Source organism: Balaenoptera acutorostrata, chromosome 16 (genome assembly GCF_949987535.1).
Source record: "Balaenoptera acutorostrata chromosome 16, mBalAcu1.1, whole genome shotgun sequence".
NCBI lineage: Eukaryota > Metazoa > Chordata > Mammalia > Artiodactyla > Balaenopteridae > Balaenoptera > Balaenoptera acutorostrata.
Window position 1 is genome coordinate 18,297,043 of NC_080079.1, and position 26,301 is coordinate 18,323,343.

At 40.0% G+C, this 26,301-nt stretch overlaps 1 protein-coding gene across 8 annotated transcripts in view; it reads left to right on the forward strand.

The window, feature by feature from the left end:
* GPAM (glycerol-3-phosphate acyltransferase, mitochondrial) overlaps window positions 1–25,986 on the forward strand; it is a 69,005-nt gene extending 43,019 nt beyond the window's left edge. For all 8 annotated transcript variants that reach the window (XM_057531048.1, XM_007173085.3, XM_057531047.1 and 5 more), the window contains 15 exons: window positions 4,311–4,407; window positions 5,050–5,186; window positions 8,021–8,120; window positions 8,448–8,660; window positions 10,450–10,563; window positions 11,700–11,785; window positions 12,523–12,638; window positions 14,615–14,685; window positions 15,499–15,763; window positions 16,319–16,455; window positions 17,623–17,700; window positions 18,324–18,464; window positions 19,776–19,965; window positions 21,283–21,341; window positions 22,175–25,986. In XM_057531048.1, the coding sequence (XP_057387031.1) occupies window positions 4,311–4,407; window positions 5,050–5,186; window positions 8,021–8,120; window positions 8,448–8,660; window positions 10,450–10,563; window positions 11,700–11,785; window positions 12,523–12,638; window positions 14,615–14,685; window positions 15,499–15,763; window positions 16,319–16,455; window positions 17,623–17,700; window positions 18,324–18,464; window positions 19,776–19,965; window positions 21,283–21,341; window positions 22,175–22,291 (1,921 nt within the window). In that variant the 3' untranslated portion in view covers window positions 22,292–25,986. The remainder of the gene's footprint in view (window positions 1–4,310; window positions 4,408–5,049; window positions 5,187–8,020; window positions 8,121–8,447; window positions 8,661–10,449; window positions 10,564–11,699; window positions 11,786–12,522; window positions 12,639–14,614; window positions 14,686–15,498; window positions 15,764–16,318; window positions 16,456–17,622; window positions 17,701–18,323; window positions 18,465–19,775; window positions 19,966–21,282; window positions 21,342–22,174) is intronic.
* Window positions 25,987–26,301: the final 315 nt, after the last annotated feature.

A 26,301-nucleotide genomic window follows, 5' to 3' on the forward strand; every position in this document is an offset into this window, starting at 1 on the left:
GAATTCTCTTAGCTTTTGCTTGTCTGTAAAGCTTTTGATTTCTCCATCAAATCTGAATGAGATCCTTGCTGGGTAGATCTTGGTTGTAGGTTCTTCCCTGTCATCACTTTAAATATGTCATGCCCCTCCCTTCCGGCTTGTAGAGTTTCTGCTGAGAAATTAGCTGTTAACCTTATGGGAGTTCCCTTGTATGTTATTTGTCGTTTTTCCCTTGCTGCTTTCAGTAATTTTTCTTTGTCTTTAATTTTTGCCAATTTGATTACTATGTGTCTCGGTGTGTTTCTCCTTTGGTTTATCCTGTATGGGACTCTGTGCTTCCTGGACTTGGGTGGCTATTTCCTTTCCCATGTTAGGGAAGTTTTCGACTATAATCTCTTCAAATATTTTCTCTGGTCCTTTCTCTCTCTCTTCTCTTTCTGGGACCCCTATAATGCGAATGTTGTTGCATTTAATGTTGTCTCAGAGGTCTCTTAGGCTCTCTTCATTTCTTTTCATTCTTTTCTCTTTATTCTGTTCTGCAGCAGTGAATTCCACCATTCTGTCTTCCAGGTCACTTATCTGTTTTTCTGCCTCAGTTATTCTGCTATTGATTCCTTCTAGTGTAGTTTTCATTTCAGTTATTGTATTGTTCAGCTCTGTTTGTTTGTACTTTAATTCTTCAAGGTCTTTGTTAAACATTTCTTGCATCTTCTCGATCTTTGCCTCTATTCTTTTTCCGAGGTCCTGGATCATCTTCACTGTCATTATTCTGAATTCTTTTTCTGGAAGGTTGCCTATCTCCACTTCACTTAATTGTTTTTCTGGGGTTTTATCTTGTTCCTTCATCTGGTACATAGCCCTCTTCCTTTTCATCTTGTCTATCTTTCTGTGAATGTGGTTTTTGTTCCACTGGCTGCAGGACGGTAGTTCTTCTTGCTTCTGCTGTCTACCCTCTCGTGGATGAGGCTATCTAAGAGACTTGTGCAAGTTTCCTGATGGCAGGGACTGGTGGTGGGTAGAGTTGGCTGTTGCTGTGGTGGGCAGAGCTCAGTAAAACTTTAATCCGCTTGTCTGCTGATGGGTGGGGCTGGGTTCCCTCCCTGTTGGTTGTTTGGCCTGAGGCGACCCAACACTAGAGCCTACACGGGCTCTTTGGTGGGGCTAATGGCGGACTCTGGGAAGGCTCACGTCAATGAATACTTCCCAGAACTAATGCTGCCAGTGTCCTTGTCCTCATGGTGAGACACAGCCACCCCCTGCCTCTGCTGGAGACCCTCCAACACTAGCAGATAGGTCTGGTTCAGTCTCCTATGGGGTCACTGCTCCTTTCCCTGGATCCCGATGCACACACTACTTTGTGTGTGCCCTCCAAGAGTGGAGTTTCTGTTTCCCCCAGTCCTGTCGAAGTCCTGCAGTCAAATCCCGCTAGCCTCCACGTCTGATTCTCTAGGAATTCCTCCTCCCGTTTCCGGACCCCCAGGTTGGGAAGCCTGATGTGGGGCTCAGAACCTTCACTCCAGTTGGTGGACTTCTGTGGTGTAAGTGTTCTCCAGTTTGTGAGTCACCCACCCAGCAGTTATGGGATTTGATTTTATTGTGATTGTGCCCCTCCTACCATCTCATTGTGGCTTCTCCTTTGTCTTTGGATGTGGGGTATCTTTTTTGGTGAGTTCCAGTGTCTTCCTGTCAATGATTGTTCAGCAGTTAGTTGTGATTCTGGTGCTCTCACAAGAGGGAGTGAGAGCATGTCCTTCTACTCTGTCATCTTGAACCAGTCCCATCATTGTGGTTTTGATTTGTGTTCCCCCAATGATTTGTGATGTGGAGCATCTTTTCATGTGCCTGTTGACCATCTGTATGTCTTCTTTGGAAAAAATGTCTATTCAGATCCTCTGCCCATTTTTTAATTGGATTGTTTGTTTTTTCATGTTGAGTTGTTTGAGTTTTTTGTATATTTAGGGTATAAGCCCCTTATCAGATATATCCTTTTCAAACACCTTCTCCCATTCAGTAGGTGGCCTTTTTGTTTTGTTGATAGTTTCTTCACTCTGAAAAAGCTTTTTAATTTGATTTAGTCCCATTTGTTTATTTTTGCTTTTGTTTCCCTTACCTGAGGGGACATATCCAAAAAAATATTACTAAGACTGATGTCAAAGTGTATATTGCCCATGTTTTCTTCTAGAAGTTTTATGGTTTCAGGTCTTAGATGTAAATCTTTAATCCATTTTGAATTTATTTACATGCATGGTGTGAGAGAGTAGTCCAGTTTGAGTTTGTTGCATGTAGCTGTCCAGTTTTCCCAGCACCATTTATTACAGAGACTCTTTTCCCTATTGTATATACTTGCCTCCATGGTCATAGATTAATTGCCCATATGAGTGTGGGTTCCTTTCTGGGTTCTCTGTTCCGTTCCACTGATCTATGTGTCTGTTTTTGTGCCAGTACATGCTATCTTGATTACTGTAGCTTTGTAAGATAGTTTGAAATCAGGGAGCGTGATACCTCCACCTTTGTTCTTCTTAAGATTGTTTTGGCTATTTGGGGTCTTGTGTTTCCATACAAATTTTAGAATTATTTATTCTAGTTCTGTGAAAAATGCCATTGGTATTTTATAGGGATTATGTTGAATCTGTAGATTACCTTGGGTATATGGTCATTTTAACAATATTAATTCTTCCAGTCCATGAACACAGTATATCCTTCCATCTGCTTGTGTCATCTTCAATTTCTTTCATGAGTGTCTTACATTTTTCCAAGTACAGGTATTTTACTTGCTAATTTAGATTCATTCCTAGGTATTTTATTCATTTTGATGCATTTATAAATGAGATTCTTTTCTTAATTTCCCTTCAGATAGTTCATTGTTAGTTTATAGAAATGCATCTGATTTCTGTATATTAATTTTGTATCTTGCAACTTTACCAAATTCACTGATGAGTTCTAGTAGTTTTTGATGGCCTCTTTAGGATTTTCTAAGTATAGTATCATATCATGTACATACAATGACAGTTTCACTTTTTCCTTTCCACTTTGGATTTCTTTTATTTCTTTTTCTTGTTTGTTTGCTGTGGTTAGGACTTTCAATTCTGTGTTTAATAAAAGTGGCGAGAAAGGGTATCCTTGACATGTTCCTGATCTTAGAGGAAATGCTTTTAGCTTTTCACCATTGAGTCTAATGTTAGCTGTGGGTTTGTCATTTATCACCTTTCTTGTTTAGGTATGTTCCCTCTATATTCACTTTGTTGAGAGTTTTTATCATAAATGGATGTTGGATTTTCTCAAGACCTTTTCCTGCATCTTTTGAGAGGATCATATGATTTTTATTCTTCAGTTTGTTAATGTGATGTATCACATTGATTGATTTGCAGATATTGAACCATCTTTGCATCCGGGGATAAATTCCACTTGATCATGGTGTGTGATACTTCTAATGTACTGTATTGTTGAATTTGGTTTGCTAATATTTTGTTGAGGATTTTTGCATCTATGTTCAACAGTGATACTGGCCTGTGATTTTCTTTTTTTGTGATGTCTTTGGTTTTGCTATCAGGGTGATGCTGGCCTCATAGGATGAGCAGAATGCAGAAGTGTTCCCTCCTCTGCAATTTTTTGGAATGGTTTGAGAAGATATGTGTTAACTCTTCTCCAAATATTTGGTAGCATTCACCTGTGAAGCCAACTGGTTCTGGACTTTTGCTTGCTAGGAGTTTCTTTTTTTATTACTGACTCAGTTTCATTACTGGTAATTGGTCTGTTCATATTTTCTATTTCTTCCTGGTTCAGTCTTGGGAGATTGTACATTTCTAGGAATTTGTCCATTTCTTGTAGGTTATCCATTTTATTTGCATATAATTGTTTGTAGTAATCTTGTATGAACCTTTGTATTTCTGTAGTATTGGTTGTAACTTCTCCTTTTTCATTTCTGATTTTATTTATTTGGGCCCTCTCTCTTTTTTTCTTTATGAATCTGCACATGCCCATGTCTTGGAGTGATTTGTGTGCAGGAGAGGGATCACTCTACTCACCTAAATATTTGCTTGATCGTTAGCTCCTGAAGTATAAAGTGTGCAATTAGAGGGAAGTGTAAGATCTTAGTACATAATAAGTGGATGCTTCTATAAGTAGTATATGTGTAAAGTCAGTTATTTAAGTTCACAGTTCAGATGTACATATACACACACATACATGCACACGTGCTCATAACATGAAGTCAATTACAATCACTCTCATGTTGTAGGTTCAAAACTTTAGGTAGACAAATGTCAAATATATATGTTTATATATATAAATATATGTATATACATTAAAAGATTTTTTTAACTTCCTTTCAGACTGACCGGATGGGTGCTGCTAAAACTGTTCAACAGCTTCTTTTGGAATATTCAAATTCACAAGGGTCAACTTGAGATGGTTAAAGCTGCAACTGAGGTAAGAATTATGTGAATCTGTCATTCTGTATTCTCCACATTTGCAGAGTGATTTTTGAGTTCTTTTTGAAATGTTTTCTTGTATACTGTTGTGCATTCCTACACATTTGCAAGATTTTCCCCCGTGTGAGAGAGCTACAGTAGTTATGTATTTGTGGGGGATAAGTGGGGTAAAGGAGCACCTTCCAGCAATATGCAGGATTCCTTCTGTAAGTTATCTTGCAATAACTCTGAAAATCAGGGAGAACAATCCTTATTTTATAAATGAGGAAATAAAGGTGCATATAGATTAAGAAATTGTCCCAAGTCACAGCCAGTAAGTCACTTGCCCAGGATTTCAAACCAAACCAAGCTTGTGTCCAAAAACTATGTTCTTTTTATATGATTAGGGCTTCCTCTCAGAAGATACATAGGCAACTTGAACTCTTGATTGTTCTCCTCCTTCCCTGATTCTTTTCTGTTGTTGTAGTTGTTTTTAGCTAGATGATATTAAATTGAAAGATGTTCTTATTACGGAAAAATGTTTTTAAAGAATGAGTCACTAAGTAGCTCGTGTTTGAATGACTTTAACCAAATGTGAAGTTGCAAACTGTAATTGAACTTTCCATCTGAATTTTAAATTTGGTGTTTTTCCTTTTGCTAGATGAATTTGCCGCTTATATTTCTACCAGTTCATAGATCACATATTGACTATCTCCTGCTCACTTTCATTCTCTTCTGCCATAACATCAAAGCGCCATACATTGCTTCAGGCAATAATCTCAACATCCCCATCTTCAGGTAAGATCAGCTTATTTTGAAAGTTAAGGTATGAAGATTATATTTTGAATTTTTCTTTTTTTACTATACATTTTGATACATTTATTGTAATGAGGACATTAGCTTTTTTATTTTTGTTATAAAAATAGTGCATGCTTATTGCAGAAAATTTGGAAAGTACAGAAAAGCATTAAGACCATCATCATTTGAACTTATTTGCAAAGTAGGAATAGAGACACAGAGGTAGAGAGCAAACGGGGGAAGGGGTGGGTGGGATGGATTGGGAGATTGGGATTGACATATATACACTACTATGTATAAAATGAGAACTGACTGTATAGCACAGGGAACTCTACCCAGTGCTCTGCGGTGACCTAAATGGGAAGGAAATACAAAGGGGATATATTTATACATGTGGCTGATTCACCCTGCTGTACAGCAGAAACTAACACAACATTGTAAAGCAACCATACTCCAATAAAAAAAAAATACAACAAAAAAAGACTATCATCATTATTTCTGTGTTTTATATGGGATATTTGGTGAACTGTGAATAGCTAAACTTATCAGCAGTATTTATCAGACATATAAAAGGCAATTAGAAAGAGAAGATAGCAAATTACTGTATCTGACTTGGCAGTGCACAGGTGGGGTCAGGGTGGTGGTAGGCAGGTGGTAATGGTATAAAGGTAAGAAAGAACCATACCTGTTACTTTGACCTCATAATTTAGTAGAGCTAGAAACATAATAATTACAGTATAACATAAAAGGTATGTTTTAGAGGTTTTCAGGGGAATGCAGTGCATTCCATTCAGAGGGCATAGTATGTGAAAAGGCAGAGTGATTTAAAAGCATGATATGGTCATGAAACAGCAGACAATTCTTAGACTCTAGGGTTAGAATGTAGGGTGCGTTAGGAGGGATCAGAGGCTGGAGGTGGTGACTGCATAGGTAGTGAGAGTTAGGTCAAAACAGTTTCTAAGCCAAGAGTTTAGAGTGTATCCCATACTTGAGAAATGATACGTTCAGATTCGCATTTTGAAAAGTCATTCTGGATTAGAGGGAGTTAGATCAATTCTGACTCTATTGCAATAGTTCAGACAAAAGATAATGAAGGCTTAAATAAAAGTATAATAGTGCTCTTGGAGAAGAGGTCACAGGTTTGAAAAGTATTTAGTTTCATACTTCAAAGTACAAAGCATCTCTAAGGTCAGCTCTGTGAGTAGTAGAGAGCACGAGAGGATGAATGTGGAGGGACCGGAAGGGAAGCAGGTTGTGCAGGTGGCGCTTCACAAGGGGGCAGTCACTGCTTTGCATGCCATGAAATCTGATCCTCAGCCTCACGGTCCAAGGAGCTCCTTCCTAATCCCTTGGCTCAGAGTTCTGTAGCTAATGTGACGCATGTGAATGACTGACAGAAGCCATTCATTCATGCAGTAAGCCAGTACTTACCCAAATGTGCTCTAGACAAGGGAGAACAAGATACATAGTCCTTACTTTCAAATAGCTCATAAAATAATGGGGAATGTAGGCAAACACCTAGCTCTAATCCAGTGTGATATGACCCTACAGGGCAGACACGCTTTTCCAGGTATCAGAATATCTGTGTTTTCTCTCATGGGTACCTCTTCCCAGTGTCAAGGAACCTGGAAAGTTGAATTAGGAAGTCATCAGAAAGGTGCTTAGGCGTGAAGAGGACTGTTCCAGCTGGGCTCTTAGAGAAGCCTTGCCCCATAATAGTTTGCCTCTTCTGTAATCAGAACAACTCATGTACTCATTCCCTCCAGGTTGGATTGGTTCTCAAGGTGGATCTCTGGGGAAGTACTTAATAAACATTGATAATTTCTCATAATCCAACTTCCCTTTTCAGGACCTCTATGCCAGTCATTGCTCAGCTTATCATTCCTTCAGACATGACAGACTCTAGGTAACCTGGCCAGTTTATTTGCAGTGTTCTTTTGTTACATGCCAGTCTGTACATTCACAAACCACTTTTCAAGGGGGCTTATTTTTGTGGATGGTTCATCTCATTTATTAAGAATTTATTCTGCAGAGTTTTACTTTCAAAGAGTGACATTAAGTTCTGGATATATCTTACTGTGGCCTCCTTATGCTGACTGTAGAAGATTCCAAAACTATATATTAATATTTTTATTAATATCACTCTGTTTGAACAGAATAGGAGGAGGCTCTGAGTTTGGAAAGGTTGACTTAAGTTTTGGAAAGTTTCAACCTCATATCAAAATAATTCATCAGTGCTGTAGACAGAGATGTGGGGTTGTGCGAATTGTTTTATTCTATGTATGAGTAAATGAAGCAAATTTTGGTTTCATGTTTTGGGAGGATGGTTATGCTTGGTTCCAGTTTGATAAAGTTACCCTTGTCTTACTGGGATACTCTTTAAGAAATACTTATTTGAGAAGGTTTCCCCAAAGGAGCTTTTGTAACATCACATTCATCTTGTAGTAAATGTGCCGTAGGAAAATTTTGGGATGTCTAAAGGTCAGTGTCTTGAGACCCTGGACAGGGTTTTAAAATTTAGCAGTATTTTATAATCCTCTTAAAGTCTGTACCAGCACCTTTGCGGGGTAATATATCATGTAAACTCCTTTTGGCTTAGAACAGATGTAACAGAGCTTCATTATACACAGTGATATTCTGAAGGCTAATGAATAATGTAAATGACTGAAACACGTCAATATATGGAAAATGGAAAAATGTCCACATTTTCACAATCAGCAACTCAAACAACACATGACGTTTATATCCAAATGACACGTTTCGAATAACTTGGAATTTGAGTACTCTTTTTAAATTTTTCTTTTTAAAAAATTAATGTGTTCTTAAATTTATAGTACCCTGATCCATAAGCTTGGGGGCTTTTTCATACGACGGAGGCTAGATGAGACGCCAGATGGACGGAAAGATATTCTCTATAGAGCTTTGCTCCACGGGGTACGTGTGATCTCTAATTATTCTTAAAGTCGTTATGGTAGCTATCACAGTAGAAGAAAATGAGACTTGATTGAGATTTTTTTAAAAACGTCTGAGTAATTATTTCAGTGATTATTGCTTGGATATGGGTTTGATGATTACTTTTTGTTATCACCAAAATATAACATTGGAGAAGCTCTTTTGATATTATCTGCGTGAGCAAAATATTTTGTCAAAAGTTACAGTTTTTTTTTTTTTTTTTTTTTAGGTTTAACTTTGCTGAGCTTATTCTAAGTTGGGGGATCTTGAGTTCATGAGTTCATGTTTTACTTTCTCCTTATATTCCAGCATATAGTTGAACTACTTCGACAGCAGCAGTTCTTGGAGATTTTTCTGGAAGGCACACGCTCTAGGAGTGGAAAAATCTCCTGTGCTCGGGCTGGACTTTTGTCAGTTGTAGTAGATACTCTGTCTACCAATACCATCCCAGACATCTTGATAATACCTGTTGGGATCTCCTACGACCGTATTATTGAGGGTCATTACAATGGTGAACAACTGGTAAGAGGACCACCTGCACAAAAGTCATCTTTGCTTTTCCAGTCTTTTGCTTTTAGATAAGTGCTTTTAGAATTAAGAAAAGTTTTGTTACTCTCTAATTTTATAACACTGTAGGAAACGTGGTAGGGTGGGCTTTCATCCCCTATGGCAGCCTGATTGGTAGTGCTGATGTGGTAATTTCCTGCATTTGGAGGAAGTGGCATGATTAGATTAATCATGCCTTGGTCATGGGGTCGGGAAGTGGAAGAATACTTGGTACTGAGTTGCCACCTCTGCCCTGGGGAGGGTATACGTGGCTCGGTCTCCCCAGGGCTTGTTGCTTATGTGTAGAGTTTAAGTTAAACCTAAAGAACTGGTGGGATCATGTTGGCAAAGCAACTACAAACTAATTTTGAGCCTGCAGTAATTTTTTTAGTGAACTTTTTTACTGAAGTAAATAGTTACAGAAGAATGCACCCATCATACGCATGTAGCTTGAATTAGCACAAAATGAATACACCTACATAACCAGGACCCAGGTCAAGGACCCTAGAAACCTCCCTTATCCCTCTCTCATTGTTTTCCCCTCAAGGGTAACCACCTATCTTGACTTCTTACCGAATAGATTAGTTTGCCCATTTTTGAACATTATATAAATGGAATAATGTAGTGTGTGGACTTATCTCTGGTTTCCTTTGCTCAGGCAACACCTGCTTGTTGTTACAGGTAGTTACAATTTGTTCATTGTCATAGCTGTACAGTATTGCAGTGTATGAATATACAATTTGTCTATTCTACTGTTGGAAAAAATGTTTGGTTTCCTGGTTTCAGCTGTGATCATTCTTGTACATTTCTCTTGATGACCATATGTATGCATTTTGTCGGGTATATGCCTGGGAGTGGAATCATTGGATCATAAAGTATATGTATGTTCAGCTTCGTAGATGCTGCCAAACAGTTCTCCAAAATGGTTTTACCAACTTACTGTTCCTCCCAGCAGTGTGCAAGTTCCAGAGGAATTTAGTTTTGTTCTTATTTAGTGTGGAAGTCTTGGTCATGGTACTTGTTTCAAGCTTACTGCCCAAAGCATATCAGAAGCTCAAGGACTCCTAATAATTGGAGGCTTTAGAAATAAAGTGATAGACCTGGATTATTATTATTATCTCTTGTGAGACCCCTCCTTGTGTTGCCTGTGTCAATTCTGAACATATGCTCCACTCACCCTGACTGCGTCTCATGACATCATATCTGAGTCCTGTGTCCCTTATACAGCTGACATTGTGCCTTATGCATGTTAAATATTCAGGAAACACTTACTGAATGAATAATTGGCTCAAAGGCCACTCTGGGGCTGAATTTGGCATTTGGTTGTCTAATGTTACATATTTGGACCATCGTGATCATCAGACCACAATAAGGTGGCCTCTCTGACATCTTATTTTTATCTGAGAACTGCAAAACAGTTTTTCAGGCTGTTACGTCATTTTTGTCCTTCAGTATTTTGTAGTTCTATTTTTGTGAATGATGTAAACAATGCACTAAATGAAGTTGTGTTAAATGTTTCCTTTTTCATTGGCCAAATTACCTCCCCAGTGATGCGATTACATCTTTTAGCATCTTTGAGTGCTAAACATTTTCTGACAGGTCTCAGTCAATGAATACTTATTTTCCTTCATTCGTTATTATCTTTTTCCAGACAAACCATCGGTTTCCATAAAAAAATTAATAAACTTTATTCTTTGGATAATGATGTTTGTATATTTGTTAGCGTTATTTCTTACCACGCTCTGCTTTCAAAATTGCAAATTAGGGAAAACCTAAGAAGAATGAGAGCCTCTGGAGCGTAGCAAGAGGCGTTATCAGAATGTTACGAAAAAACTATGGATGTGTCAGAGTGGACTTTGCACAACCGTTTTCCTTAAAGGTGAGTGTCTGTTGAAATGAAGCTGTGTCAGCCTTGGTGTAGCTCAGTGTCACAAGATCTGGGCTCTAGTCCGGCCTCTGATGCCTCCTGTCCATGTGAGTTGGGGCCTCACTTTCTTCTCTTATAGAACGGGGACTCTGACAAGGATAGTGTTTCCTAAATTATTCCACTGAAATGTGCCTGTTGACAAAGGAGCCTAAATGTCTATGTTTGGGAGATATCAATCTCAAAATGTATTGCTATTTTTATGAGAATTTTGCGTGTTGCTTTATCTATATCAGTATTTTATATTATGTTTTAAAATTGCCCTTAAGAGAAATTTTTCAAAACGTATCTCACAGCTGGGTAACATTGATAGTCTAGGATGATGCTGTATTCTACTGAGTGGAGTCTAATACCTACATATTCAGAGGAATAGTGCCAACGTCACGGAGAAGCCTGGGGCTGGTGGGTCCCTGAGGTCCTGCAGTTTTAAATTCTTCAGATTTTCAAATTGGTAAAGGAGAAGGGAAGGATGGGGAGTTGGGAACCTAAAGATAAGGTGCAGAGATGTCCTGCTTCTCCTCCTGTTCCACTTTTTGGTTTTACTTTGAAAGAGTCAAACTGCTATGCTAGTTGCATGCTTTCCGGCCTTAAGTGCTTTTGACTTTTAGGGACCTCGTCATTTCTTATCACTTTTTGTTGTTGTTGTTAATATTGCACAGCTTCTCTTGTTTATGATTTGCTTTTGAATTGAGGTTCTTTTGAGTATAACGTGACCTTCAGGTTGTCAGATTTCCTTTAGAAGGTATGGTTGATGACTTATCACTATTAGTAATATTGGGAATTCCAAATAATTTCATGAAGATATGAGAAAAGTTAAATTTTCCCCTTAATTTTTAAATGATTTTGCTTAAGCATCATCCTGTTTTTTGGAGTTTCTGTTCTTAGATTTCATGCTTAACAACATTTTATGAGTTATTCTGCACTTCTGAAGACGGCTTAGGATATAGAAAGTATTTCTCATGTTATGTAATATGGCTCATTTGATTAACATCTCCCTTTTTACTTTTTGAAGGTGAAATTATATTTTATATATATATTTATGGAAGTGAGACAGTGGGAGTAAATGATTATATTTTATTTTATTTTTCCAGGAATATTTAGAAAGCCAAAGTCAGAAACCTGTTTCTTCTCCACTTTCTCTGGAGCAAGCGTTGTTACCAGCTATACTTCCTTCAAGGTAAGGTTCCTGGAAATTTTTTATACTGACCCATCAAATATCTGTTATTTCTTCTATTGCATGGAAGAATTTGTTAACTTTATTAAGGACATTCATGTTCTTGATTTTACTTCCTCACTTGAGTAACTTTTCTCTTGGTCTGATAAAGAATCTTGAAATTATGTGTTTCCACATTAGTTTGAAGGTTTTTGATTACTTGCATCATAAAATCTTTTTGATTTTGTGAATCATGTAAGAGTTCTTATCTGATTTATATTTTTGAATGTTTGAAATGTTCTTTTTGGTAGTAACTTAGGCTATGCATATTGCATGTTCATGCAACGTATGAAAGAGTTTTCCTATGTGAATTTTCCAGAATTCAAATCGAATTGTCACTTAGAGAAATAGACTATTAAGCCCTTCCTTTAATATATGTTCAAGTATTGAATTTTTGAAAATGTTTTAAAATGAGGCATCTTGCTTTGTGCATTCTTTCTGCCGGTGAGTTCTGGAAGTGATGTACCAACAGACTATTTAGTCATAATTAAATAACACGTTTTGGTCAGGAGAGTGTATTAAACATAATAAGGTATATTATGGAGTAAAACAACCCACAGAAATTATCTGTGGCTTAAATTTAGAATATGTAGAAATTTAAAGTGTCTAATACATTGTATCTTAAGCCCACGTAGTATGCTTTGTGAAAGAGTGAGGTTATAGAAGTCTTAATTAAAAAAACAAAAACAAAAACTTTTTAGACCCAATGATGCTGCTGCTGAAGGTACAGACTCGTCCATTAACGAGTCCAGAGATGCAACAGATGAATCCTTCCGAAGAAGACTGATTGCAGATCTGGCTGAGCACATTCTCTTCAGTAAGTAGACTTCCAGTCTTTAATTCCATAATTCAGATTCGGTGTGATGCAGTACGAACCATACAGGTTTTGGAATCTGCCGAAGTTAGGTTCCACTTCTGGTTCTAGTACTAATACACAGGGGGTGATAGGTAAGTTATTAGAAAGAAAGTGGTGCTGAGAGGATTTGAGGTAACCCAGTGAAACATCTCACACCGTGCCTGGTAATTAGCAGGTACTCATGTGGTAGTTCTTAGGCATTTAAAAAAATTGCCAAAGTGATTTGTTGCTTCTTTTGCTTATGAATTAGTCTCTTTGAACTAACTTGTGGTGCAACATCTAGGTTTACAGTTGCATGTCCCTTTCCCCTGTGACCACATGATCATTTTTATTTGGCAAATATTTTGCGGCTATTATGTGTAAATTTTTGTTTTAGCTGTGGGGAATACAAATTGAATAATCATTCTGTACTTAAAGACGTATGCTCTTCTCAGTGGGATAGTTGTACACAAATAACGCAAATGGGCGTGACTTAGAGTGGAGTGAGTTACCTGCAGAATTAGCTGTCCTTAACTTCCGAATTGCAGCATGGTGTCATGTTGTGGAGGCTGCTTTAAGGTCGCAGAGCAGCAGCAGCGCGGGGCCCTTGGGGTGCCACCCAGGCGCGATCTCCTCGCCATTCCCTGTGCCTCCTCGCCATGAGGTCAGACTCTCAGCATTTCCTGCCGACACCAGTGTGTAGGCTTCCTCACCTCGTCCCCCTCCTTTCACTCTAGCTGCCTCTACTCCTGCTTTACGCTGGGCCAGGATAGTCTTTCTGGAGCACATTTGTTTGTGTCTCTCCCTTGCTTAAATTCTGGATGCTAAAAATAATTCATCCTTAAATGTTGAAGAGTTGTAAAATGAAGATAAAACTCACTACCCAAATAACCAGATGTGTTGCTGCCTAGTCTATAAAAATATTTTTTTACCGTTCTGTATTGTGCTATTTTCCATTTATAACACAAATACTTAATTAAAAAAAAACTTATAAATATTCTTTTTAAAGGCCAAATATATATGGTACTCGGTACTTTTTTGTTTCTTAAACACTGGAGACAACATCAATTGTGAATGAAGTATTCATGAATTCATTATCATCTCAGAAAACCCACAGATGGTGTCTTATTTTAGATTATTCCATAGATGTTCTCATATTTGATTCGGATGATTAATAATTTTCTACAAATTTAGAATATTGAGTTATGGACTCTAGCCATTCTCAAATGTATTTCTGTCCCCTTCCTTCCTACCTCTGACCTGCCTCTGGGCCAGGTTGAAAAGAGGAAATTAAAACGTATTGAGCACCCATTACTATGCGTCCTGTGCCAGGCCAGTCATTTCGTGCTCACACAGTTCAGTGAACCAGGTGGATGCTCATTGTACCAAAGGGAAGCTGAGGCTTGGGAATTTAAGACATTTCCCCCAAGTCGTGAAATTAGTGTAGAAGTTAGGATTTGAGCCCAGATTTCTGACTTTAAATACCTGTCCCCATCCCCCGCCCCCCCCCCCCCCGACTTTGTTGTAATGTGGTGGTGAATACCTGCAAGAGGAGTGAAGTAGAGTTGCAGGTATAGTAGACTGAGGCCAGGAACAAGTCAAGAAACACTAAAGTAGGATATCCTGTAGAGCTCTTAGAATAGGCTCATACTTTGGGTCTTGGTATTTCCATGAAGATGTCTCCTGGTCACTGAGTAACTAACTTCCATTGGTTTGGACTGAGGGCAGACCCGTCTTAGGCTGAATTCTATTATGTGATGAATAATGATCTCTAATGAGGTTCCCTTGGCCCAGAACATGGTATAATGTTGTAACTTCCCTTTGGTAAATCGGTTATAGGAAATGTGGCAGAGGACTTTTATAATTTTAAATACTCCTGATTAAGATTTAGGTACTTTTAAAAAGTTTTAGCTATATTAAAAAAAAAGTGCAACTAAAGATCTGTGTTTGCCTTCCAGCCGCTAGCAAGTCCTGTGCCATTATGTCAACACACATCGTGGCCTGCCTGCTCCTCTACAGACACAGGCAGGTATGTCTGCAGTGTCACCTGGAGTTCAATAGAAAGCATGAAAATGCTTTGTCAGCTCTTCAGATACTTGTCCACTGATAGATTTGGCCCCCTTCCAGCTAGTCCTGTGAGATAAACAATAGAATAAGCTAAGGACTCTGCCCACAGGTCCTTACACCTGTGGAGGTGTAAATGGAGGAAGAAATCGACATAAAAAAACCTCAGAGACTGTTTTATATGACAGTAAGACATTCTTTGAGTAATACAGTTAACATAAATAAGGCGTATCTCATCAACATGCGGAAAGTATTCTGATAACTCATGGTTTCCAAGCTATTTGATTTGTATTTTGGACCTGTGCTCTGCCTTCCCACAATACACTTGTCTAAGCCCTGTGATGGGAAAGACTGTGTCTGTCTGTCTGTCTGTCTGCCTCTCTCACAGTCATATTCTCAACACCAAACATAGTGCCAGTATATAGACACCAAATAAATATTTGTCAGATAAATATTTAGAATGAGGGAAATTCTTGCTAAAAAATAAGTACTTCTCACTTTCAGATGGTGGCTTCTCCCTTTTGTGATCTTACGTGCTTGTATCATGTGTTGTGGCTAGAGTAGTCTCTGGATGTGGAGTACCTTGACATTCCTGGGGGACAGCTCTTTAACCAGTCTTCTGACTTTCTTTACGCGGTGTTTTGGCTCTTTTTCCGTATGTGCCAACAGTGAGCTGCAGGAAAGCCAAGGCAAGAAAAAACATCCTTGGAACGGTCTCTTCATCTTTTGGGAAGGAGGTTTTCTGTTCTCATGAGACCACTTCTGTCTGTTTCTCTAGGGAATTGATCTCTCCACATTGGTGGAGGACTTCTTTGTGATGAAGGAGGAAGTCCTGGCTCGCGATTTTGACCTGGGTTTCTCAGGAAATTCAGAAGATGTAGTCATGCATGCCATACAGCTGCTGGGAAATTGCATCACAATCACGCACACCAGCAGGAACGACGAATTTTTTATTACTCCCAGCACAACTGTCCCATCAGTCTTTGAACTCAACTTCTACAGCAATGGGCTGCTCCACGTCTTTATCATGGAGGCCATCATAGGTATGTCGGGCCCTGAAATATTTTCGTGGCAAGTAAAATGGCCAAAAGCACATGGCGGTGTCTACTTCAGTTTGGATGATAGCCCCTTGTTTGCGGGAATGTGTTGCTATAGTTTTAGTTTTCAAATAAAAATGTCATCTGCTATGTCCCTGTTTATAGCTTATTCTTACATTTACTGTTCAACAAGTAGTAACTGGATTACTGTATGCATAGTATTACACGTTTTACTAGGGAGGAGAGGTAAGATGTCTTGCTGTTCATGAGCTGAAATCTAAGTGAGATGAGACATACACAACAGTGAAGTGAGTGGAGGCAACAGAGGAGACGGAGAGCAGATGGGATGGAAGCTTCTGAGGAAGGTTTGATAGGGTTGGGATCACATGGAATCACAAGAAGTAAATTCTGAAGGGATTTACTTAAATTTCTCTAGTGAATGCAGATAATTATTTTTGATGTATTAATAATCTATTGAGGTAATCCAACTAATCTGAGCCAGTTGAAGTTTTTCTTGGAGATCTAAGGCTGCCAGCTTCATTGATGCTTTTACTTTCTCAGCCTGCAGCCTTTACGCAGTTCTGAAGAAGAGGGGCCCGGGGGCGCCTGCGTCTCCCAGCTTGATCAGCCAGGAGCAGCTGGTGCGCAAGGCCGCCAGCCTGTGCTATCTGCTCTCCAACGAAGGCACCATCTCTCTCGTAAGTGAAGACTCTTTAGTGTTGCCTCTTCTGTTTTTCTTGAGCATCTTTGTGAAATCATAAAATGCTTTCCTTTTAGAGAGTTTTTGGCCCATTATTGAAGCTTTTATCCTGCTCCTGGGTCTCAGTGACCACCAAACCATTATGTCGTTACTGTCTTGGTTTGCTATTGGGGTCACTGCTCCAGCGAACCCTTCGCGTGCTGTGAGGTGTGATAGGACAGATGGCTCAGCGTTCTCTATCACTCAGATCCAGAGTTATTGAGCTCTTATTGTGCTTAAGCCACTGGGCCAGGGGTTTGTAAATAATTACCATGCCCACTCGTGGATGATAGAACTGTAGAAGATAAGAGTCAGAAACAGCCTTAAAACTCATCTGCTCAACCCTTTCTCCTTTACAAATGGGGAAAGTAAGGCCCAGCGGAACTAATGAGCATTTATATTATATTTAAATACTTCTAGACATTTATAATGAGGCATGCATATTAAGCAGTAGAGAGATTTTTTCCTCAAAATCATCAACAGATAGAACTTATATTTTATTTCGAAGTCTGTTCTTTTCCACTTAACATGAATGTGTCCTGGGACATTTATGAGAGCAGGTATTGTGAGTGCAGCTCTCCTCCACAGCGTTCTTTATACATGTTACGTTTGTGGTCCTGTTGGGGAATCTGTTTTGCATGAATCTTGGGGGCGGGGTGGGAGGGGACAGGGTAGATAAGGCTCTCAAGTTTGACCTTGTCTTTCACTTGGGTCTTTTTTGAGTTATTTGAATACATATTGTGTTTCCTCATCCACCACCTTTGTGTACAACATTTACTGTAAGATAGCTTTTGCAGAGAAATTGTCTTATAAAGGAAGAAACAGGTGTAGGGTCCTGACAAGCAGCCCTTCTAAGGCCTTGCTCCACTCGGGGAGACACAGCTCAGGAGCCCCCTCTGCAGGTGGTGCTGCATTGGGTGCTCTGCCAGTCAGGTTACAAGGTCTCTTCTTTCGTCCACGACATGCACTCAAGAGGGCGGGCGTCGGAACTCTTAGGGCTTGCCCAGTGGAGGGAGGCAGGTGATGCCGTGGAAGTATTCAGCAGCTACCTTGTATGCTATTTTCTGTCTTTAAAAAAATCAGTGGAGGACAGTGACATTTACATTGAAATGCCTTTTCTTTCTAGCCCTGCCAGACGTTTTACCAAATTTGCCATGAAACAGTAGGCAGGTTTATCCAGTATGGCATTCTTATAGTGGCGGAGGTAAGAGGACACGCTTGCCTTTGTTTGCCTTTATTTAGTTTCTTGCTCTTCGTTATCTTTCCTACCAGCCACCTGAACCAATAATTCCGCTTGATATATAGTCGAGTCCAGATGAGATGAAGAGAAAAATAAGAACGGGGAGAATAAATGTCTTTCGGGACTGCTTAATATTTTGGTTGCTTTTGTGTAATGGGTGTTGTGTAAGACGTATCTTGACTTGATTCCCTGACATCCAGAAGTCTGCCTTCCAAGATCAGCTCTTCTGCATACCTGTGTGCTTGTAGCTTGCACATGTGCATTTTTCTTTTTTGAGATTTTGTTTTAATTTTGGCACCTTTAGTATAGAGGGTATGGCCTGGGAAAATAGGTACCAATTTAGGAGAGAGAAGGGTATTTTATTTGATCTGTCTGGTGGCTTTCGCCCTCACTCTTTCTTTTTTCCCTCCCCTGCTGTCTTCCGAGTGATTTTGAGTTTGGAGAGGGCAGTGGATTGATGTTGTGAATGGCTAAACAGAGCAGATTAGGGGAGGGAATGAGAGAGGACTGCTTTGTCCGGGGTCCAGCGGGCAGGTGTTTGCGTGCCTGTGCATGTTTATTTACTCTCGGCCATCTCCCTGGCATAGCCAGATGATCAGGAAGATACCAGTCCCGGTCTTGCTGAGCAGCAGTGGGACAAGAAGCTTCCTGAACCTTTGTCTTGGCGAAGTGATGAAGAAGATGAAGACAGCGATTTTGGTGAGGAGCAGCGAGATTGCTACCTGAAGGTACTTGGGCGAAGAATTCTGGTGGACATGACAGTGATGAGTTGAGGCTTATGTCGCCACAAGTTATGAGGTTCTTATAAACTGGGACTCTGGTGACTAATTCACATTCAGCACGCTCACAAACTAGCTGGGGTGCTTTCTGCTCAGTTAGGATACCGAAACTGTTTGAACTGAATTAATACCTTAAATTGTTCAGTTTGGGTATAGATAAATGGAAAAAGAGACAAGAGTCTGAAAATTCAGGAAGATGAACATCATAGATGATACCTTTCATGAGCCTCTCATCAGAATGCACAGGTGCAAACCTGTTGACCCACACCTGCACTCACTCCTAAAGAGGCAGTGGTTTTGTTCAGTCATCACTGAAGCAAGGCAGTACCGTACCAGGTATGGGAGAGGATTAATACTCAGCTGCCACCGGCCCAGTTGCTCTCTGTGAGTCACGCTCAGTCTTGCCGTCTCGCCCCAAATTGCCTACATCAAGCTCTTTGCCTTCAATTAAGACAAATCCTATCACAGGGGAAAATTTGATTTTTAAAAGATTGTCCCTGCTTTAGAAAAAGCAATTTTGTCTGATTTGTAATTTTAGAAATTAGTAATAATGACCCTTCTTTTCTGAATACCCTAAGTGGATTACTCTCTTTGCAGCAGGATAATACCCCTAGTTTACACACACACACACCCAGAGGAGAGTCCAAATGACTTTTGGAGGTTTTCCATGTTGGGTATTATTAGTTTCGAGATGGGGCAGTGATCTTGCTTCCACACTCCAGAGAGGCTTGTCTGAACGTGCATGTTTCGGGGGAGGGGTGCAATGAGAGCGCCCACTGCCCAAAGCACCCCACCACCACCACCACCATTCCCCGCTGTGCCGGACTGTGGGCCCGAAGCCATGTGGGGATGGCAGGCAGCGAGGGCTGGGAGGGACTGAGATGATCTCGGGGGTCTCGGCATGTGGCCTTTTTGCGCACTTGAGTGACCGTCGAGCCAGGCTTCAAAGTCTGGAGAGTCCAGCCTCGGGACCAGCTATTTTCAGTGATGACAGTATGGCGTAATTGTGTCATTCAAGTGTGACAATTTCTCCTAGGCAGCTGTTCAGTGAACGCAAACCTCAAGTACCGTGAGTGTCAGTGATTACAACAAAGGACGCATTTCAAAACCAGCAGTCATTTGCGGGGGCGATTCTGTGCACACGGAGTAGTAGGCTGCTTCCGTGTGGAGACGGTGAGAGGCCAGCCTCTCGAGCCGCTGGTGCTCCGAGGGGGTTCCTTCGTCTCCCAGTGACTGGGTCTCCCGCCCTTGCCCTCCCAGGTGAGCCAGTCCAAGGAGCACCAGCAGTTCATCACCTTCCTGCAGAGGCTCCTTGGGCCTTTGCTGGAGGCCTACAGCTCTGCTGCCATCTTCATTCACAACTTCAGTGGTCCTGTTCCAGAGCCTGAATATCTGCAGAAGCTGCACAAATACCTAATAACCAGGACAGAAAGAAGTGTTGCAGTGTATGGTATGTGTGACCCTATTTTGGCTTCTTTTAAAAGCTATACACATTTTTCGATTATAGGAATCTGCTCATTGTAGATAATTGGAAAAAAGAATGCAAAATTATCCTGACCTCTAACTCCATAGATTACTACTACTACCTGTTTGGGTGTGTTATATAAATTGAATGATACAGATAGATATTCTTATGTCTGGCCTTTTTCATTTAACTTTGTAACTGAGATTCATACATGTCGTTGCATGTAGTTGTTTGTCTATTCTTGTTGCTTTGTAGTATTCCATTGTGTAAGTATTTACCACATTTTATTTATTCACATCCATCATTGATGGATATTTGGGTGTTGCAGTTCAGAGCTACTCTGAATAGTGCTGCTGTGGACATGTTTGAATGTGTCTTTGGGTGAACACAGGGACTCATTTATGCTGGGCTGTATAGGAGAATTGCCTAGTCAGAGGGTGTGGTGGGTTCAGCTGTAGTGGGTACTGCCAAGCAGTTCTTAAGTGCTGAACCAGTTTGCACTCCTAGTAGCAGTGGGTGTTTCATGTGCCCCCCATACTGGCCGGCACTTGGTACTGTCTGCTGCAGAAGAGGTGTGACTGGGGTGGGAGTAGCATTTTATACAGTTAACGGTTTAGGACTGAAACTACTTTGAATCAATAATTTTTAGAGCCATGAGGGATCTAGAGGTAATCTATTTGGAGATATCTAGTTATAGTTATCTAGAGGTATCTAGATCTCTCTATAGATAGATAGATACATAGACAGATAGATAGATGTGTAGGTATATCCCTAGATATATCTCTAGATTGCTATCTAGAGCTAGAATCACCTCACTTTATAGATGAGGACATTATTCCAGATCACATAGCTTGTTAAAGGGCAACCTGGGTTTAGAATTCTTTTTTTCCAGCCTCTAGACTTGTGCTCTTTCTGGTCCCACTGGTGTAGTAGTCATGTGTGCATCACTGTGTAGTTTAAAAGAATTTCTACACACTGTCTTGTTTGAGTCTTACAAAAATCCTTCAAGAGGGATGTTTTGGGTATTTCTCTTTCCCTTCCTCTTCTCTCTGTTCTTCCCTCCCTCTTTCTCTCCTTATCCCTCTCTCCTTCTCTTTTTTCCTTAAAAGATGAAAAGTAGGTTTAAAGAAATGGCAGATCCTTTGAGGCCTCACAGGTTGCCAGTAGCGAAAGGGAGCTTGACCCAGTCCTTGGACTTGCTCTGACCCTCTCCCTAGCCTCCCGCGCTCTTACTGTGGATATTGGGGGTTTACGTTGTTGCTGGGCCTAAACGTTTGACAGGGGCTTTTTCTTTCTCCACAGCTGAGAGTGCCACCTATTGTCTTGTGAAGAATGCTGTGAAAATGTTTAAGGATATTGGGGTGAGTGTCCCCTGCTTATGGTATAAAAGAGTGTGTTCACGTCTGTCTTCTTTCTATTTAGATCTAGTCTATGTGAGGCACCTTTGTGTTGGGCTGAACCCTGGGAGAAGCAGTTTCTGCTGGATTAATCATGCAGGCATTTCTGGGGATTGGGAGAAGGGGCACGTTGAAGGTGAGACCCATCAGCACAGATTTATTTGAACGTTTCAGAATTTTCCTGGTTTTCACCTTCATTCCAAACGAAGGTGTCAGTGTGTTTCAAGATTCTACTACAGTTTTGATGGGGATGTTAATTATGCCATATGATTTTCAGTTATTTTCTTTTTTTTTTTTTTCTTGGCTGCGCCGTGCGGCATGCGGGACCTTAGCTCCCCAACCAGGGATTCGAACCCATGCCCCCTGCATTGGGAGTGTGGAGTCTTAACCACTGGACCGCCAGGGAAGTCCCTTCAGTTATTTTCTTGTGCTTTTACCAATATTTCTAGAAGCATCCTCAGGTATCCCTTATCTTCACATATCATTTGGGACATGAGTTCCATGAAGGTACTAGTGGTCTTTGTAAGGGAATATTTATGACTTTATTCCAACATAAATTTAAAAATACAGTACACTGGTTGAACTCCACCCCAAAAACCCCACATCTGCCCCCATAACCTCCCCACCCCACACTCGCACACGCCTACATGGACGTTTACTTAAAGCCCGCATATGGCTCTACGTGCCTTACTGCATTTTCTGGTCTAGGACACAGAACAGGGTTGGTGACAGAAATTCCCCCCCCCCCACCCACCCTTTTTGGTTTGTCTTTAATTTAATCTAAACTTTCTCTCTAGGTTTTCAAAGAGACCAAACAAAAGAGAGTGTCTGTTTTAGAACTCAGCAGCACTTTTCTACCTCAGTGCAACCGGCAAAAACTCCTAGAATATATTCTGAGTTTTGTGGTGCTGTAGGTAACTCCTGACACGTCTGGCCAGTGACGAGTGCGGGGTGAGTCCCTTGCAGGCTCTTGCCTGTGGCTCGAGAGTGGAAGGTGCCATTGTGTGGTCGGGCCTGACCTGTCCTGATGTGACCTCCTGGAAGACAAGTGCCTTCTCGCCTCCGTGATCTGTGACCGTCGGACTCTGAGATGACACAGCCGCCTACAGATCACACTTTAGGGGCCCTCAGCCTCCGTTCACAGTTCATGATCAATAGATTACAAAATGAAATCACAAACGATTATTTTGGAGTTTATTAAAGATTTACATTTTAAGTATAACTGTTAAGGACTAATTACTGTGATGGACACAAAAATGTAGTTGATTCTAGAACTGAATCATGTATAGTATACTTAATGCTGTCAGGTAATTTGTTGGTATATTTTCTGATTAATGGTTAATGCTTCCTTTAAAAATAATTGCGTCATCCATTCCCTGGATTTTTTTTGTTTGTTTGTGTTTTTTTTTTTTTTTTTATCTTTGTCAATCGTAGCTAAATTTTAAGTGGGAACACTTTTCATCTTAAAGTGCTTTACAAATGAATGGGCTAATATACATCGCACCCAGGTATCACTGTGCTGTCTGTCGCAGTCAGATACAGAAAGTGTTTTAAGAGCTAAGTGAAGACACAATATTAGTTTAGGTCAGGAATAGAGATAATGTGACCAAACAGCTAACACCAGGAAATAAATTTGGCTGGCGAAATTCAAGATAAACCTGGCCAGAAAACTGACTTTGAAAACGTTTGTTCATATGAAAAAGTGCCATTGAGTTTTAAATGACCAGCAAGTATTTAGGAACAACTCCTATTTTATGTCTGTATCCCTTCCCACCCCTCAGGTAGTACCTGCCTCTCTCAGGTACAGCTGTTTCTTAGAGAGAGCAACTGTACTAACTTATTAGCTTGGCCTGATAGCCTGTGTTAAAGTGCCCTGGCTTCAGGCTACTGACCCAGTCCTCTCATGCCATGCAGACAGGTCGTGCACTGCACGTCTTCTGGGTGGCTGGTACCCACTCACGTTGGGCAGAGTACAACCTGGACAGTATATGTGATAGCCCTGCGGACTGGCAAATGGTCAGAGGCATTTATAGATTTTTTAGCTTTGAGGAAGAAAAAAACCACGGTTCTTTAAAAATGTGTGTGGGTTATTTTCCTAAACCCCGATGCCACATAGTGGCAAATAATTATGAAAAATTGTTCGTAACATGTAGGTGCCTTTTTGTGAGCAGGGATCATAATTGTTAGCTAATTGTGGTAATTATAGTGATTTCTTAAAAATCATGTAACATTAAACGTTTTCTAACAGCTTACTGTTCCTTCTCTTCTCTCCATGGTATTATGGAATAGGAATTTTTCGTGATGAATATTGCAGGTAATCTTTGAATTCAATCGAAAAGTACTGAGAATTAAGTTCGTGCTTTCATCAGCTTGGATTTTAAACACTAATAATATCTCATGAATATTCTGTGTGTGTTGCAAGAGGGAAAGGTACTAATTGGTATTTCACATTGTATGAAACTTTTGAAACTCAGAGCAATAATGTCATGCTTTTGTGATTTTCTTCCACTCTTTTCAAATTCCGCGTTTAAAATATATGTTTTCTTTATAGGCGTTCACGTACCATTAAGCAGTTGTCAGTGTTGCAGCGTCTCTGGTGTGGAGCGGGGTCTTCCCCGTGTAGCATTCCATTTTCCTAAGTAGGATGGAGCTCTGTATTTGGGGGAACAGCCAGGGAGGCTTATTTATCCCCTTGTGTGTTCCTTGTCTAGGCAAGCAAATATTTCACTAGTCTCTTTTACTCATCCGCTAAATTATAGACCAAGGATTACTCAGACCCTTTAAGTCAAGGTTGGGACTGACCTCCCAGTGGATTCTGCTGCCCCGCCTGTGACTTCTGCTAAGAGCTACTGCTGCACCAGCCTAAGCAGGGAACAGTGGCTTCTCTGGCTTTATTTTTCCCTTTCAGTTGGTTTGTTTTCTAGAAATCTACTCAGATGCTTTGGGGAATGCAATATATGATTTGCTAGCTCTCTCACCACTTAACTCACTGTGAGAATAAATATGCATGCTTTCTGTAATTAACTGGTGCTTTGAAAACCTTTTTTAAGGAAGACAAATCTCAACCAAAGTTCTACTCATCCAGACAAGCTCACCCTCGAGTTAACTTTAGCACAGCTCATTCTTGAGTGCCTCGTTACTAACGAACATCCATCAGCCCAGTAAGGCTTCCAGAGAGCACTGTTTTGCTAGAAGATTTATTCTTGTTTTCCAAAAGCGAGTGTCTTTCATGTAAGATGACACAAACTAGGTGCTTGTAAATAATTTACTACAGTTTACTCTATTGCATTTCTAGAAAACTGAAATGCATGTCCTCCAGGGGAAGACAAGCTGTGACTCAAGTTAAAAAGCAAACAAAAAGACCCAATAATAAGCAATGTGAAATTGCACTCTTTCAAAATGAGAAAATCCTAAGAAATTCAAAAGAGGGGAAGGAATTTTTACTCTCAAAATTTAAAGAAGAACCAAGGGAAAGAACTAGCATGAAGTGTGTAGAACTAGTAAGTTAGTACTGTGAGTCTTCCTTCTCAGATCTTTTAAGTCTCACAAAGCCACAAGAGTGAGTGGAGAAAACATCAGGGATTGCAATGAATGTAAGATTGTGGGATTTCCAATCCGAAGGGGAAAAGCATTTCCCAAAGTTCTCCGTGTATGTGAGCGCTCTGTGAGATCTTCATAGGTGTTTTGTATATAGAAAAAGTGCTGCTGGTAAAATAAATTTGCACACGGACCCTCTTTCCTAGAAACTCACAGTGCACTTGAGTGCAGTAAGGGCTCAGGGCCTGCCAGTACCAAGCCCGTTTAACCCAGCATTTCCCAGTCTGTGTGATCCCAGGGCCTTTTCCCCCTTTGGGACACTTATGGACCTCTCCTTAGGGTCACAGAAAACATTTTGGGAAACACTATGTTAGGTAGTTCTGTAAGGGGTCAAAACAACAACTGCCCTGTGGCACAGAGGCAGAATTTGCATATGCGTTTTGTATAATCAAATGTTACATTTCATGGATGTGTATTTCCTCCCCTGGAGACAATAAGCACAGAAAACTATAGTATAGGTGGTCAGAGCTCTTTTCTTTGATGAAAGACCAGCCCTTAACGTATCTGGGTTTTTCACTGAAAGTAGCAAAGTTAACACTAGGATTAATTGGGATAAAAAAATTAAGATTTTAATTCAAACCTAGAAGAAAATATTGCACAATCGAATGCAGCTTTTTATCCACAAATAGTTCTAGTGTTTAGAAACGATAGGACTTACCACTGAGGTTTATAAGACTTAACTTGGATGTAAATCTGTTTTTTAAAACACATTTTAGGAACTTGAGACTTAGCATCTGGCATTTCAGTTTAATACAAACTAATGATTGAATTTGAAAGAGACTTGTGACTTTATTTCTAAACATCTAAAGTTCTGAAAAGCCTTGATGGAAGGTGTTAAACTATTTGCCCGTTGTACAGAGAAGTGTCAGATTGTTATAAAAAGATTTATTATAAAGTACCATGTGACGCTGTGAGTGAAACTTATTTGGAAACATTGATTTTTATGCTTGTCAGTGTATTGTAAGAAGCACAGAAGTGTAGTTTTGTTTTAATAAACCAAAAAGTGAATATATTCTTGATGTCTTGCATTTGTAGTTAAAAGTTCCCTACATAATTCATTGTACGAACGGTTCTTGTTTGACTTCACATAGGCCTTTATTAAAATGCTTATAAGAAATAATCTTACATAAATTTGTGAACCTACAGTGCGTGATTTTATTATTGACCCAGAGCTCTTCAAATTTGATCAAGCATTTGGGGATGTAGATATCTACAGCTTGGCTACTGCCCTTCTCAGTAAATATTCACATCACAGAGAGATTCTTTGGATTTCTGTAAATATTCCTTTAAACGTGGTGCTTCTGATATATTTTAATATGTTTAAGTT